At 36.1% G+C, this 17,777-nt stretch overlaps 2 protein-coding genes across 2 annotated transcripts; one reads left to right on the top strand and one right to left on the bottom strand.

The window, feature by feature from the left end:
• Positions 1–1,409: 1,409 nt before the first annotated feature.
• On the top strand, positions 1,410–12,167 carry Ass (argininosuccinate synthase). Its single transcript, XM_088271726.1, has 10 exons — positions 1,410–1,497; positions 2,939–3,044; positions 3,422–3,582; positions 4,689–4,773; positions 5,472–5,617; positions 6,177–6,298; positions 6,857–7,008; positions 7,940–8,031; positions 8,428–8,576; positions 10,708–12,167. The coding sequence occupies exons 1-10, from the start codon at positions 1,433–1,435 to the stop codon at positions 10,866–10,868; spliced, it is 1,239 nt and encodes a 412-aa protein (XP_088127852.1). The 5' UTR covers positions 1,410–1,432; the 3' UTR covers positions 10,869–12,167.
• On the bottom strand, positions 11,953–16,613 carry LOC148302376 (uncharacterized). Its single transcript, XM_088271725.1, has 2 exons — positions 16,416–16,613; positions 11,953–15,214 (listed from the first exon to the last, which is right to left on the bottom strand). The coding sequence occupies exons 1-2, from the start codon at positions 16,563–16,565 to the stop codon at positions 12,884–12,886; spliced, it is 2,481 nt and encodes an 826-aa protein (XP_088127851.1). The 5' UTR covers positions 16,566–16,613; the 3' UTR covers positions 11,953–12,883.
• Positions 16,614–17,777: the final 1,164 nt, after the last annotated feature.

Genomic DNA, 17,777 nt, shown 5'->3' with positions numbered 1-17,777 from the left:
GGAAGGTTGATATAAAAATACCACACAAAACCCAAAAAATTCACAAAAATAAATATTTCTCAAATTCTTTATTTAAAATCTAAAGGTGGGGACTGACCGGAGCATTTCGTCGTAATGTCATTCGCGGCGAGCATCTGAACATCGGATGGAGTACTCGGGACAGGCTCGGCTGACTATAAGAATGCTCGCATCGTAAAGTATTACGTTACGACCAAATGACTGGTCAGTCCCCACTTGAACACATATTTCTTTTGGTCAAGAACTTTCCTTTACGTAAAGAAAGGTTAAGATAACATTGCGTCAATACGATGCAGTGCCCTATGCACCATTGGGTGCGGATAAGGGTTAGAAGAAGGAGACATCATAAGCGAGGTTAATAATTATTCCAACTATAAATAGGATTATATAAAAATAATCCTTATTCTTGCTTATGCCAGCATTCAGGCAGTCAGTACACCGAGCCGAGTGCTCCATCCATAGTTTCTGTTGCTCGCTGGGAGCGATGTTACGACATTACGTTACAACGAAATGCTCCGGTCAGTCTTCACCCTTACCATACTTAAATTGAACAAAAGAAAATACTAATGTATTAATTTTAAAGCCATACTAATTGTATTCATTATACCCTAATTGATATTTAACTACATTGCTTATCTTAACTTTCATAGAAATCTACATTACCCACCGAAATACCCACCATTATATGTACCCCTAGACCTAATAATAGCAATTATTTTTAGTATATAAGGACATTTTGTAAATATTTTTAGTCAGTGTTTCAAAATGTCAAAAACATCAAATGTAGAAACTTTTCAGGAAATCGTTTTAAAAGTTTAAAAATATAATAAAATGTATTAAAATAAATATCAAGCCACTTATTGAACTTTTTACTGTGCAACAGATCTTTTTAGGTAAAACCTGAATGTTTTTTCTCCATTTGAAAAATATTTCGGATATTAAAATAAATAATTAAACAATACCTTTTCTTTGAAATGCAAAAACAACACTTTCTGCCCTGTGCGGGTAAATATTAAGTTGAATATATGCCGCTTTTGCTGGGATATAGTACATTTTCTGAGCATTCCGAAAACATGCACAACTGAAAATGTATGATTTTTGATATACATATGACGTTGTTGAAAGGAGTGAGTGATATTATCATATATGCATATGTAAATAAAAGTAGGATTCAATCCAATAACCGTGTTCAATTTTGGATATATTACCCAACAATTCAATATGGAATTCTACCAACTGTCTGCAGCTACAATAAAAAAGAAAATACGTTGATTACCGTATCTTGTTATGTCAAAAGTGCAAAGTTGACCGCGATCGTGGTGTATTATCCAGTTTACGTTTATCACTGAATTTTCCATTTTTATCTTGTTGTTTCGGCTGAATTCTGGTAGTTTGTACAAGATTTTCAACAAGGATGTCAGGCGATTTGGTGATCCTAGCTTACTCCGGAGGACTTGACACCAGCTGCATTTTAAAATGGTAAGATATAATTTCAACATTTTGAGTCCATTCGGACCATTTACTTCTTCACAAATCTTGGTTTCCTCCACTTCAGAGTTATTTTTGAAATGTCAACAAAGGAGAATACGGAGGTCTGGGTTTATGATAGGGCTTATGACCGGTTATATGTTAGTTAAGTTCTCACTTTACACAAGCGTAACATTCACAATTCTACCCATGATTGACAACCACACTACTCAAATTTTTGAAACTGCTACATATATCATTAATCTCATGATGTATATTATCCACTGACACTTCGTGATGGAATTGAATTTTTAATATATTATTAGATTAAAACCAAAATATTTAGCTTTTCCACTTTATTTTCAGTTTTTTATCACCAGTCTGATGATGTCGGTAACGACGAAACCCGGTCGCTGGTCAAATAAAAATAAAGTGGAAAAGCTTAAAATATTTGTTTTAATCTAAAAATATATTAAATCTCATGATGCTCTACATATCGCTCACTCCTTTCAAGAATGTCATAAATCAAAAAACTTGATTTTTCAGGAGAACGTTTTTAAAGTTTAAAAATATAATGCAATGTATTAAAAATAAATATCAAGCCACTTACTGAACTTTTAATTGTGCAACAGATCTTTTTAAGTAAAACCTGAAGGTTTTTTCTCCATTTGAAAAATATTTAGTTTATTTAAAAAAATAATTAAACAATACCTTTTCATCAAAATGCAAAAACAACACTTTCTGCCCTATAGCGAGTAAATATTAAGTGAAAAATATGCCTCTTTTGCTGGGATATAGTACATTTTTTGGGCACTCCGAAAATATGCACAACTGAAAATTGATGATTTTTGATTTATGACGTTCTTGAAAGGAGTGAGCGATATGAGTTCACAAAAGCCATCTATGTTGGATTAAGAAAGCTTTTATTTAGCGGGGATCCTTTTGTTTGGATGTATGTAAGATCCGAACCCCGGATTATTTTTATGTACTCGGAAACACCTGCATATGTGTGAAATGATAACTTAACCAGCCTGACAGTATATAAACCCTCACAACCCCCAGAAATCCACATTCTACCTCATAAATGTGATTTATTTTTTAAAAATTAAAATACCATTCCACGAAGGCGTTTCAAAATAACTTTTGATCTATTTACTGATATATCAATTTTTTGTGAGATGGTGGTTCTCCACAAAATTTTTTTTTTCGACATTTGACCTTAAATTTTCAAAGAATTCGAAGAATTTTGTGATTCTTCGAACCTCACAAGCTCTCTTATCACACTCTCTCATTATTAATTCACCGGCAATGATTTCACAGTTAGTCAACACTTAGTTGATGCTTTTTTTGTTATTATTTTGTTTGGTGATAAGTTTCGAGGGTTAAAGTCTCATTTGCTGCAAAGACGGATGGATGATAAATTTACTATGTTGTCTTTTTACTTTTACTTTAGGCTACTGGAAAAAGGGTACAAGGTAGTCTGCTATATGGCCGATGTCGGTCAGGATGAAGACTTCCAAGTTGCGAGAGCGAAAGCCATGAAGATTGGAGCACAAGATGTAAATATTTTAATAACTATACTTTGTACATTTTAAGGACAGCCTTATTTTAGGTGATACTCCTACTACTACTACTACTTAGTGGTAGTCTACCCAGGGCGGGATTAGGCTTGTTAAGGCCCTAAGCCAGGGATGGCGAACCCTTGGCAAGCAAGACGATTTTGCATGACACGAAAATGAAGATAAAAAAATAAAACTGATTATACAAAAAATTCTTCTAGTACACAACCAGGATATACGATTTACACCCAACGAAAGTTTGATAGTCCCGAGAATTAACAATAAATATAGGAGTCAAACACTGCAATATATTGTTAATAATTGGGTGCAGTTAAGGGTTTGAAGATAAATAAAAAATAAAATAAAATACAATTCAGGTGGTGATTGACGACCGCCGCAGAGATTTTGTAGAGAACTACATGTTGGCAGCCGTGAAGATGGGGTTGCTGTACGAGGGTAGGTACCTGCTGGGAACTTCCCTAGCCCGGCCCTGCATCAGCGAGGGTCTCGTTAAGACAGCCAAGAGACTTAATGCCAAGTAAGTTACCTATTATTACCAATTTCTAAACCGATGGCGCCACAATCAATAATACTTCAAAATCTATTGAATTACTACCCACATGTCAGGCGCCGTGGCGTAGTTGGATAGACGCTCGACTGGCGTAGCAGGTTAGATTCCCGTCGAAGTGCAATATAAATTCAAGATATATTTTCAATTGGTCTCTGGGTGTTTCTGATGCATTTTTCACATTTACCTTCCCTATGCTTACTATCCTACCTGCAGAGAAGCCTCTAATAGAGGCTTTGCGGTTTATTCCTTTATTAATAAAAAAAAGTTGAAATGGATCCACGACCATTGCATACTATATGCAGGTTCCAAAAATTAATGCAATAAGGATGTTCAATGGGCAGAATGGTGAACATTACGCAAGTGTATAAAGTGATCACAAGCCAGCCATATAATAAATTGATCACTACAATGATCTAACCAGGTCGCAACCAGCGCACTTAATTTGGCGAGTGCCTCTGCTGTTGCAAGACTGATGGCGTGGAATGTTCTTCCACCAGCAGTTACAAATAATGAGAGATAACCTTTAGAAAAAAAACTAAGTACACATTTGTTTGCTAAATCATTTCCACTATCTTCTTTTCCCCAATTCACTTACAGTGAAGCGCCCTTGAGGTAGTATTTTAAGAAAATGGTGCTATATAAATGATTCAAATTTATTATTATTACTATTACAAGTATTTTTGTTTGACCTTGGATCAACTCTGTCTTAAATATGGGAATTTACAATATATACAAACAAAACTGTAATTCTCTACGGTTATTTTAATTACTAACCCTTTTAACCCTAATTACTAACCCCCAAAACATTTAAAAAAAAATCTTGGTAGACAGTTACATTCCAATTGGAAAAAATAATTGTCCTCTGCTCCACATACTGCTGTATTACAGCATCTTTTAGATACGAGTGACAAAAATGTAAGCATGGAATTTAAATAAATAATATAAATGATGAAAAACATGACGAATAATATCCGACATGGGACCTAAGAGGAAAAAATCAATGTCGAATGAGATTCCACATTGGACCAGTAAGGGTTAAGTTTAGTTTAGTTTCTAATTGAATATTATTGTAGGTATGTTTCTCATGGCGCTACGGGGAAGGGGAATGACCAAGTCAGGTTCGAACTCAGTGTGTACGCATTGTGGCCGGAAGCAAAGGTACACTAGCAGTATTTTATTATTTTTCTAACCCTTGTCCACACCTAATAATGCATGGGGCACTGCATCGTATATAAGCAGTGTTATGTTGGTCGTTAAGTACGAGAAGGAAATGCAATCAGCCCTGGGCATCACATACCAGTCCGGGATAATATTAAAAAGATAATATTAATATTTTAATGAAAAATCACTTATATTTATTTTGAACTCTCTGGGAATCAAACCTGAGACTTCCAGCATGGTAGCCAAGCATGCTGACTACACTACAGAGGCGGACATAATTTTACATTATTATTAATATATTTATTCAATATTACCCTGGACTGGCACCTGGAGCGGAGGGCTGATCACCTTTCCTTCATGTGTAAAACGATTAAGATAACACTGCATTTATATGAAGCAGTGCCCTATGCATTGCCATTGGGGTGCGGATAAGGGTTTAAAAATAATTAATATAAATCTTAACATGACTCACAATATTTTGAATGTATCCAAATCTTTAAAAAAAAAGTGTGGATAACCAGAATTTTTAATAAATTCTGGGTCGTTCCACACTTTTTTCATCAAAATATTATGGATAACTTTGCGTAAATTATGAACTGTATCTTCATTGTATAAATCATTCAAAATTATTAAGGAATCCAATAATGGTCATGAACTTGTATAATAGCGTGTGAACATGAATGGTATATCCTCAGGTGATTGCACCGTGGAGAATGGAAGAGTTCTTCACCAGATTCCTGGGGAGACCAGACCTGATGCGCTATGCAGAGGAGCATGGCATTCCGGTTCCAGTTACTCCCAAACAACCCTGGTCCATGGATGCAAATATTATGCATATCAGGTATTGATTTAAGTATCTGCACTTATCCTAGGAGTTGCACTTGGATGGCTTAACTCTGGCCACTGTCTGTACATGACAGATTCTTCAGTTCTTTGGACACATTGCGCGTGGCAATGAGTATACCCTGCAATGACTGGTTGTGATTGGTAGCCTGAAGGGGAAGAGAGGGAGAGGAAGATCGACCGCACGATGGACTGATCAAGTTAAGAGGCAGCAGCAGGCACCTCGGTGGTTGGAAGGCTATGTGTGCAGCGCAGTCAAGGGATGAGTGGAGAAGAGTCATTGCTTCCACAAGGGTCACAACCCTCAGTAATGAGGAGTAAGACAGAGAAGAGACCTACGCTAAAAATATAGTTTGCTCTTACCTGCGATTTGTGCAAATTACACAAACCAATGGAAATTGTTTGTCCAAACCTTCGCTTGGACTTAGCATACCAGACGTCTAGTGACATTTCCACTTATATTTAGGATTGGCAGGTCTACCGATTTGGCATTGCGAAAAAAGAAATTTCACAATGGATGCTGAGCAAATTACGCAATTTTGTTTTTTTCTTTTAAGTTACGAATCCGGTATCCTGGAGAATCCTGCTACAGCAGCTCCAGATGACTTGTACCAAATGACCAAAGATCCATCCAAGGCGCCCAACAAGCCTACTGTCTTGGAAATCAAGTTTGTCGATGGTAATTTGTTTATTCTTTTGAACTTTGGGTTATGAACAACCGTGTGACGAACACAATTTAGGCTACAAACAAAAATAATCTTACTTTACAAACAGAATTTTCGGTTAGAATCTATAAGATGCATTTTGTCATCAGGATTTTTATTCATTGCCCAAATTTTTATCACTTCGGTTTATGGTATTACGTATTCATTTGACATTGGTCACATTTTCTTTATTAATTGATTTTTTATTAAAATAAAATTACTTGCTAGTGCGTTAGTGATTTACCAATTATTGCAGAATTTTGTTAAAAAATTATTACGAAATTCATTATATTTTCAAACTGGTTTTTGAGTGAGTAGTAACTATTTAGTAAAATAAATTAGTCATTGAGAGTTTGTCCGAGTCACTTTTTGAATAGAGTTCTGAGCTTTACAATTTGTTGGTGAATAGTGCCAAGTTTGTATGATATGTCGGCCAATAGTGAGGATGAAGAAGTGAATGAAAAACTGTATCCAACTGTGTGTATAGAAATATACATTTATATTTAGTTGAATAAATAATGTTTTATGTGCAGGTACGCCAAAAGCTCTCTATTTTCCCGGAGAGGGAAGTGAACTGCATGTCGTGACCGATGCTCTGCAGATTGTGCAACGACTGAACAAACTCGGTGGAGATCACGGTGTCGGAAGAATTGATATTGTAGAGAATAGATTCATTGGAATCAAGGTATGAATAACATAATATTGTATACACAGACTACTCCTACCTTTACTGTCGTAAACCTCTAAAAGTCTACTTTGAAAGTTGACAATCGTCATGGCAATTTTTGCTTTGTATCCAGCTGCTCCAAACAGCTACTTAATGCTTTGGTCAAGAATTGATATTGTGGAGAATAAATTCATCGGAATCAAGGTACAAATAATGTAATTTACACAAACTACTCCTACCTATACTGTCGTAAACCTCAAAAAGTCCATTTTATAAGTTGACAATCATCGTGGCAATTTTTGCTTTGTATATAGCCTCTCTAAACAGATATTTAGTGCTAAAGTCAAGAATTGATATTGTAGAGAATAGATTCATTGGAATCAAGGTATGAATAATTTAATATACACAGGCCACTCCTACCTATAGTGTCGTAAACCTCAAAACATCCACTTTGAATCATTTTGCTTTGTCTGCAGCTGCTCTAAACAATTACTTAGTGCTATTGTCAAACTATTCTCTCAAGTATCTAAGACATTTAATATTCTTTCTATGCTACTTTTATCTCACACTTTGTCTTGTAATATGAATTCTCTTCCCTTATAAAATGGCCAAAAACTCTACCTTTTTTAATATAATGACCCCACATTGTACTGCACGGCTAACCCAGGCAGACCACAAAAGAGATGGATTGACAGCTGGGAATCAACTTCGCAGGAGGCTAATCTCTCTTAAAAACAGGCCACAAGGCCTACACCAAGCAGAAGAAGAAGACCTATAACTTCTCTCTCGTTTCTCATGCATCTTAAAATATCTTCAATTGGAATGAGAGTTGAGAGACTCAACCCATAATATTTTGAGCAGTCTTCCGTAGTATTAATTAATCTTATCACTAAAGAAATATAGTGTTTACTTTTAAATTGTTCGCAATTTATAGTTGTTTTTTTTCCAGTCTCGTGGAGTGTATGAAACTCCAGCTGGATCTATTCTTCACGAGGCGCATCTTGATCTGGAAACGTACAGTTTAGATAAAGAAGTTTTCAGGTAGGGAAATTATGCTTGATTTTTATTTTGACTTGTTTCCATACAAGTTTTTGGACAGGATGCAATTGATTAGTGATGGGCAATGGGATTAAAAAACAAAGTCAGGCACCATGACGTAGTTGAGCTCGATTGCAAAACTGGCATCATGGGTTTGATTCCCGCCAGTTACAAAAATTAATTCAAGAAAGATGTATGTTTGATTAGCCTGGGTGTTAGTGATGTATTTTTTACACCTATCTTCACTGCGTCAATACGATGCAGTGCCCTATACACCAATGGGGTGGGGATAAAGGTTAGAAGAAGTTAGACCTTCACTATCCTTATAGTGACGTTTTGTCACTGCTGGATGGTCACTTCATCACATTACATGACATTTTGATATGTTTTTTTATTTAGGCTGAAGAAACTGTACCAGGATCGTATGTCGGACTTTGTTTACAACGGTTTCTGGTTTTCTCCCGAGGCGTATTTTGCCAGGTATTGTCTGGAGCACTCCCAAGACGGAGTCACTGGTCTTGTCAAGGTTCAACTATACAAAGGAAGAAGTAAGATACATATTTTTTTTTATTTAAGTTTTACTTGGTCCCCACTATTTCTTAAAATCTATTGTGACACATGTTTCAATGCATTCTGAATCATTTTCAAACAGCGGATGTAAAGGTAAGTCTTCATTTTAGAGTTGTGTCCTTGGGATGAAGGGGGTAGAAGCTGTTTTATTTTTAATTATGAATTATTTATTCGCATTTCGAAAAAACATTAGAAGAAATAGTGGTATTTACTTTAACTTTAAATACAAATAATGGGTATTACAACGAAGGAATCAATTAATGAAAAATGATATTTTGTCTACAATTTTCCTTCTTAAAAAATAATCGATACTCTGTCAGTCTGCCGCCCGACCCCTGAGGAAACTAATCACAAGTAACCGCAATACCCAATTTCCATCTGTATATTTTTTTGCCTTGTTTTTGGTTTCGGAATAATCATTTCATCATAGGTCATCAAAATAAAATTACGGTCTGACATTTGTACAAAAAAAATTTGAATAAGAGAAAGAAGTGGGAATATTTTTATTTAATTTATTTTTATTTAATATCAAGTCATTTATTTATTGATTTGGCGTTTAATTTGTAGAACTCCATTTTAATTTATGTATTGATTTAAAATCAAACAGATTTTTTGAGTCTAAGTTGTATTTTATTAACAAAAACACATAAGTGACAGTTTTACAACCGTCACTTAGAATTATATAGCTACATAAGGACCGTAATCCATTTGATCTTCAAATTCGTTCATAATGCCCTAACAAGGCGAAACAATAGTCACAGTATAAATTTTTTATGTGTTTTTGTAAATAAAATATAATTTAGTAGACTCAAAATATCTGTGTTTGATTTAAAATTTTTACATAATATCAAGTCCACTTTTAAAAATATTCCCATTGTGATTCATTTGCCTTCTTTCTATCTTTCAAAATGTTATTTTTGTACAAATGTCAGACCGTAATAATTTTATTTTAATGACTGATGATGGAGTGATTACTCTGAAACCGGTAGTCACGAATTAGTGCTTGTTAAAGTGATATTACACAAAGTGAACGATGAATGATAAGGAGAGTGTTAATCTCCAATTTATTTAAATTTACTTCATTGCCCAAAAATAACACTGTGGAGCAATATAAGTAAGGAGAGTGTTACAAAAGCATTTTAATTAATGATAGAAAATGTATAAAATATAAGTAATAAGTATGAGAAAATTTATCATTATCACATGCCATACATATCGCTCACTCCTTTCAAGAACGTCATAAATCAAAAAACTTGATTTTTTTAGGAGAACGTTTTTAAAGTTTAAAAAGAAATCACAATGTATTAAAAATAAACATCAAGCCACTTATTGAACTTTTTACTGTGCAACAGATCTTTTTAGGTTAAACCTGAAGGTTTTTTCTCCATTTGAAAAATATTCAGTATTTAAAAAAAAAATATTAAACAGTACCTTTTCATCAAAATGTAAAAACAGCATTTTCTGCCCTGTAGCGGGTAAATATTAAGTTAAAAATATGCCTCTTTTGCTGGGATATAGTACATTTTCTGGGCATTCCGAAAACATGCACAACTCAAAATTCACGATTTTTGATTTATGATGTTCTTGAAAGGAGTGAGCGATATGTTCTTAGTTTCTAAGCTGAAATCAAAGATTAAAATGAAAATGTTTTCTTTCTGAGAACCAAACAATAAGCTGGCACAATATCGTCATAGTACAATTATGGCAAACGTCAACATAAGCCTAAGCAGTCATTGAAAAATAAGGCATACTTTAGTGACATAATTTCATATATCGAAGTCATACAGGAGAAAGTGAGCAAGTCCATTTTTTACAAAAACGTGATTATTGAATTTTTGATATCTTACTAGCTTAATATTGCCCTGAAAAAAATTCCAAAGGGTTTTAAACTTGAAAGTATAATATATTGACTTGTTAAAAATGACTAATTGCATTGATGTTTATTTTATTGCCAAGCAAAAGTGACTTAAATGGCCCTCCTAAAAATTTTACGTTTTGTTAGTTGGTCACTTTCTCCTGTACGACTACGATATGATTGCAAACAAAACAAAACAAAACATACAACTCTTACTAAAAAGTGAGATATCTTACGAAAATGTTTTTTTTCAGTTTCTATCCTTGGACGTAGCAGTGATGAGGGTCTTTACGATGAAGCTCTGGTCAGTATGGATCAGCACGGTGGACTAAGCCCTGACGATGCAACAGGGTTCATCAACGTTCACGCCATTCGCCTTAAGAAATATGCAAAGTACTCGGCAGCAAGAGAATAATTGCTAACACCGTTTTAAAATTCTGTCCGCCTCCGTAGTGTAATGGTCAGCACACTCGTCTACTCGGCTACTCGATTCCCAGGGGGGGGGGTCAAATAAACAAAAGTGATTTTTTTCACTCTAATATTTATTCAATATTACCCTGGACTGGTACCTGAAGCGGAGGGCTGATCACCTTTCCTTTGTGTGTCAACGATCAAGATAACACTGTGTTTATACAATTCAGTGCCCTATGCACCATTGGGGTATGAATTTAAAATTAGCACAACATTTCAATTAAGGTCTCTGTAATCCAATACATGATATTTTGTTTGCGATTTTCTTTCTTCAAAAAAGGAGGATTTTAAACTGATCAAATCTATAAGTGACAGAACGGGGGCAGCTGGAGGCGTATATACAAACATACATACAAATATACATACATACATTCATACAGAAGATTTAAATAGGACATACTTTGAGCGTCTTAAAAAATTACTTACTATTTCATGTTTAAAATGTTATACTTCTTCTTCTAATCCTTATCCCCACCCAATGGTGCATATGGCACTGCATCGTATAGAAGCAGTGTTATCTTGATCATTAAATACACAAAGGAAAGGTGATCCCCCTTGCGCTTCAGGTACCAGTTCAGGGTGATTTAAAGAGTGAAAAATCACATATCAGAAGAAGCATATCAGGCAAGAGTCTTCGAGATAGAATAAGAAACGCCAGGATCAGGGAAATATGCGAGATGGAAGATGTCGTTAGGTGGGGAAGGCAACGAAGAAGACAATGGTATGCGCATGTGAGGAGAATGGAACCATCCAGACTCCCCCACATCGCACTGTATGTCCAACCTCATGATAAACGACTCCCGGGCAGACTACCAAAGAGATGGATCCATAGCTGGGAATCGACATTGTAGGAAGCTAATCCCTCTTAAAAACAGGCCACAAGGCCTACAACAAGATGAAGAAGAAGAAGAAGAAAATCTCTTAATATTATTTATTTTGATCCCTGGGACCTTCAGCGCAGTAGCCAAACGCGGTGACCACTACACTACGGAGGCAGATTGGAAATTTTGCCAAGATAATAAAACACATTTGAAAACTAATATTTCATATCATTTTTATTCAGTATAAATAATTCCGACCTTATTACATCCGTACACTGAAAATAGATTATTTTTCAATAGCAAATTGAGCTTTCGTATGTATAAATATTTACATGTAAACTATTACATCGATTGAAGATTACAAGTATATAATTTCATATTTATTTACGAAATTCAATAAAGAAATTTTTTAAATGATGATATTTATCACATTTGTTTGTTTGAAAACGCCTTAAGATGACAAAACAGCTGTCCCAAAAATAGATAAATCACATACACTGGATCTGTTATACATTTTATTTATTAAATTCCTCTACATATTAGTAAACCGCAATGATTCGTTGTTTGCAAAACCCATGTTTCAAAAACAGATGGCACAAAATTAATCACCCTCTAGGAAGATGTTATAATTTTTGCAAATGGCGTCCTACGTTAATTATATTTTTAACGTAAGACGCCACACGTTAATTGTTTTTGTGTCACCCTGTACATCTAAAAAAAAGAGTCATCGGGATACTGTCAGTATCGCCAACTTGAGGATGCTATTGAACCTTTTATTTGCCTGTGTGATCGCCAAAATGAGACGTAAAACTAGTTACAGTTAAAGCAGTGACATTGCAGCATCCCTTATATAAAACAATAACTTTTCTGAGTACCCTTTGGTGTCAATTTAGCCAATAAACTTTGCATACTATGTATAATGCAGCTAACCAGGAGTCTGTAAAGCAATTAGGGATCATAAACTGTCCGCACAAAAGCCAGGGGCTACTTGGCTACATTTCTTCGAAGGTGGGGCGTGGCCACAACATGATTAAATATACTGCGCACAATAAAGAATTCCACAACCTTTTTGGTTCAATCAATACATGAAACAATCACTTTGTTTTATGATAAACATCTAACTGGTTCGCCCAATTTGTCACGTATCATCTGGATTCAGGAACGTGAATTCATCATTATCTAATACATAAAATACTCCTCCGTTATCATCAGTAAACACCTGGACTCCGTTTAAATTCAAAGGGTCATTTGTGACATCGCCTCCGTTTGAATCTTCTTCAATGATGATGTAACTCTCCTCTTCATCGTCTTGCAAGTTATCCAGTCCTATATTGTTCAAGACATCGACGGAGACGACCGAATTGGAGTTTGTGGCACCGTCCTCTAAAATCTGTATGCTATTGTTCACATTGTTATTTGCAGGATTCAGTTTTGTGAATTTCGGGGTGACTTTGGTTCTGGAAACTTTCGGGACGATGTCCGATGGTGGTTTGTCGGAAAAACGGTTCTTGTTGTGCATTTTGAGATGTCTCGTGAGCTTCACTCTGGTCGGGAAGCCCTTCCCGCAGACGTCGCACACGTACGGTTTGAAGTTGGTGTGGGTTCGCATGTGAATTGTCAAATGTCCCGATTCGTAGAACGCCTTATCGCATTCCTCGCACTTGAATTTCTTGGTTTTGAAGTGGTAGAGAAGATGGCGTCTTCGCTCCGCATTGCTGTAAAATGCCTTGGTGCAAAAGTTGCAGGGGAATCGACGGATACCGGAATGCGATTGGATGTGACGCTTCAACTGTGTGTTGGAGAAGAAGGCTTTATCGCATTCGTCGCAGTTAAACGTCGATCCTTGGATGTGACGCTTCCGATGCATTTTCAACGTGACGATATTAGAAAAAGTTTTGTTGCAAGTCGTACAGACTAATGGCACCGAACTAACGTGACTCCTCTCGTGACTCAGTAGTTCGTGCTTCTTCTTGAATATCGTTCCGCAGTAAAAGCACGGATGCTGTTCGCTGGCGGCCTTAGCGTGATTCGCCATATGTTCTTGCAACTTATCTGTCTTGGCGAAGGTTTTATAACACATCGTGCAGTGGAACGGCTTCAGAGACAAATGCTTCCGCTGATGCGTTACGAATAGATATCTATCGTTGAAGTTTTCGTGACAGAATTCGCATTTGAACAACGGTTCGTTCTGCGGGATTCCGATGGCTGGGATTTTCCCGAATGAGAAGTGATGGTCCGAATGAGCCACCAGGACGTTCATGTCGCACTCCCGGAACTCCATGAGGCAGAGATGGCACAGGTAGGTTTTAAACTTGAGCAGTTCATTTTCCGTTTTGCCGTCGATGATCTGAGAATGGTTTTCGGGGTCGAGTTCGATGGAATAGATCACGGTGATTCTCGGAGCGATTTCCTCTTGATTAAGAGCCCGAGTGTACACATCTCTGTCTTTGGAATGCAGTTTGGCGAATATAATATCCGGGGTTTTGCTGTCCGATTTCTCTACATCGTTCGATGCTTTAGTTTTATCAGAAGGCGGTACAGATTGATCTCTAGTATTTTCCACAGGCATTGTACCGGTAGGGTTAGTTTGTTCGAACGAACCGTTCTCTAAATCAATCAACTCTTCTTTCATCAAGAAAGTGACACCTCGACTGGCCAGCTTCTCCATCAACCGATCCGGGTCTATTTCCGTCTCGCAATCGTTCTTCCCATTCTTATCTTTGATATTCTTTATTTCTTCCTTGAGCTTCTTAAAATCGATGCTCTGCGACGTTTTCAAGAACTTTGTGATGTCGTCAAAGCCGTTCTGAGATTCTTCTTCAGTCTCCAAGACTTGGAAAATGTCGTGAAGCGCTTCGGAATTATCCGGATTATTATCGGAGAAGGAGATGTTGTAAATCTTAGTGTCCGCAGAGCCATCGTGCAATTTGATGTTGAAATTATCGGAGATATTATCGGCGCCCGATAAAACGGAGTTCATGTCTTTGGAAAGTAGATTAATCTGCTGCGGGTCTTCTTGGGAAAGAGCGATGGACATGTAGTTCTCGTTGGTTTTATAGACGTCCGGATCTTCGTTGATGTTGGAATAGTTGATGTGGTTGACATTGATGTATCCATCTTGCGGATTGACGAGAAGATCCGCGTTTGAAATTCCGGAAACGAGATGGTCTTTGAATAAAGAACTGAGAGAGGTAGTGACCTGATCTTTGGAATTGTCTTTGCTCTTTGCGTGGGATATTTTGGTGGGCGATTTGTCTTTAGTTTTGGGTGTTGCGTAGACGGTCTCCGCTGCAGAGGTGCCGGCAGTGTCTTGTGCGTAGCTGGTGGCTGTGTCGTTTGGATCTATACCGACACATTGACACAGGACGTAGTAAGAGTTCTCGATCTGCTCCCGGAATTTGATAAACTTATCGAGCTTGTCCTGGCAGCTGTGACACACCAGCCCAGGAAGACCATCATCTGGTAAAACCTGAAAAAAAAACAAAATCAACAATCAATAAGTATTTTTCCATACACTTACGTGTAAAATTGAATGTTGTGTAGTGTAGTTTAAACTAAACATGATTTATTTTTTTAATTTCACAATCGCAGATAACAAAAGTCCTGATTTTTTTTTACCCTTATCTGCACCGCATTGGATCGACGTGAAATATGATAATATGGAATAGACTATGTGGGAAATGAAATGGAGAAAAGGAATAGAAGGTAAGAATAGCAGCGATGACTGGGCACTCCGGGTTGAACACGCATTCGTACAATCTTGCGTGTATACAACCCCGAGTGCAACACAAATGTGAATGAGTTCCTTGAGGTTAATGAAGATGGTTGCAATGAAATACAATCAAAGCTGGAATTTTAATTGTGTTGGGAACAGGAGGGATAATCCAGTATGGGCCAATCAGGAACTTCTCAGCAAATGCTCATTGCTGGGAGGAAACATGTAAAACTCCTCAGGAGAAGGCGGACTGTTGACTGTCGTCAGCAGACCTTCCGTTCCACTAGAAGAGGGTTTGACATTTTGTGTCCTAGCTTGGTTTATGGTACCAATGTCCTTCACTGGTATCATATATGATATAAGTAGTGAAGTAAAGTCAAACCTGGATATAAGAGAGCCAAAGGGACCGAGATATTTATATTTCTCTTATGAAGGGGTCTCTCTTAGGGGCTAATAGAGGGTTAATATAATAGAACATTCAGCCAGCTCTCCTTTAAAGAGGTTACTCTTATATCCAGGTTCGGCTATAGTCGTATGGTATACCATTAAATCATAATTAGCAGACATTTTGGGATGTAAAAATAACATAGTTGATATGAGGGAACCATTTTCAACAACAACAAAAACACATATTTTATTCTTTATTAAATTTTGGTTGCACGAGATATTTTTGAGAAATTGATTATGTTACTTATGTCGTTCGTGTTTCCAAAAAAATAATTTAAATATTTGTTGTACAACTATATAAACGAAATCAAATAATATTTACAACAACAAAAAAACAGCAAAAATACAATTACAAGAAAAGATCAATTTTAACAAGCCGAACTAACGATCAATACTCTGATAAGACAATTTAATTAACGTTTTTATTAACGCCGCTAAAGATTAAGAGAAATAAACACATTTAAATAATAATAAATGGCAATTTTTAAAAATAACCTCATTTAATTACCTGTACTGATGCTAGGGATAAAATGCGTTCGCTCAGTAAAGATTGGCCGTTGACGTCGTAAATACTGGTCATTTCGCCATTTTGGCCCAAGCAGAGTCGGCAGACATTATCAAAATTTATATCTAGTATAATATCCAACAATTTCGCCATGAAATTAATTGACAGAAGCGAAGCTAAGGAAAGCAAACGAAACGTCAACAAAATGTTTATTTCTAAAAACTCATAGATATTGAAAGGCAGTTTTGTCATAGACATTAGGAAAAGTAGAAGTCGAACTAAAAGTGTGACGTATAAAGTGACGGTTTTAGATCGTAAAGAAAACAAAAGGGGCCTCTAATGATTTCTGTAGCCCTTCATAAATGTATTTTGATGCATTCCATACATAAATTAAGACAGGCGTCGTGGCGTAGACGCTCGACTGCGAAACTGGCGTCGCGTGTTCGATTCCCGCCAATTTCAAAATAAATTCAAGAAAGATCTATTTTTAATTGGTCTGGGTGTTTGTGATTTTTATTTCACATTTACCTTCCCTGTCCTACCTACAAACAAGCCTCTCAAAGTAGAAACTTTGCGGGTTATTCCTTTAAAAATATAAATAAAATAAAAACATCCTTTCACAGTGAAGCGCCCTTCATTCACAGTGAACAATTCATTCACAATACATTCACATTTCACATTCACAATTCATTCACAATTCATTCAACAATTCATTCACAGTGAAGCGCCCTTGAGGTATTTTTTTACGAAAATGGCGCTATATAAGTTATCCAATTTTATTATTATTATTATTATTATCCTTATGAGAAAAGGACAGTAAGCAATCTATTTAGACTGGCAAAATATTTTGAATTTAAATTTAGCGTTTCAGACTTGAATGAAATAAAAATCAAGGTGAAGACAGTATTTATTTAGAATAGTTGTCAAATTATAATTACTGATCTTATTTTTAACATGTATGGTTTATAATTACTATCTACAGTTGGTACTTTGCTGTCGCCATTCATTTTAAATATCACTCAATAATCTATTATTATTATTATAACCCTTATCCGCACCTAATGGTGCATAGGGCACTGCATCAAATTGACGCAGTGTTATCTTGATCATTACTTACATGAAGGCAAGGTGATCACTCTTGTGCTTCAGGAACCAGTCCAGGGTAATATTAAATAAATATTACAGTGTTAAATCACTAATATTTATTTTCACCCCCCCCTGGGAATCGAACCCGGGACCTCCAGCACGGTAGCTAAACACGCTGACCATTACACCACGGAGGCGGACTTAATAATGAAAGAAATTATTTTTAATAATTCAAAACAATATTTCTCTCAATTAGGTTATGGACATCAGGCTTAGACA

Source organism: Brachycentrus maculatus, unplaced genomic scaffold, assembly GCF_059751285.1.
Source record: "Brachycentrus maculatus isolate JH-2025_06_01 unplaced genomic scaffold, ASM5975128v1 h1tg000459l, whole genome shotgun sequence".
Taxonomy (NCBI): domain Eukaryota; kingdom Metazoa; phylum Arthropoda; class Insecta; order Trichoptera; family Brachycentridae; genus Brachycentrus; species Brachycentrus maculatus.
The sequence above is the reverse complement of the archived record's forward strand: the minus strand, read 5'-3'. Positions and strand labels throughout refer to the sequence as shown.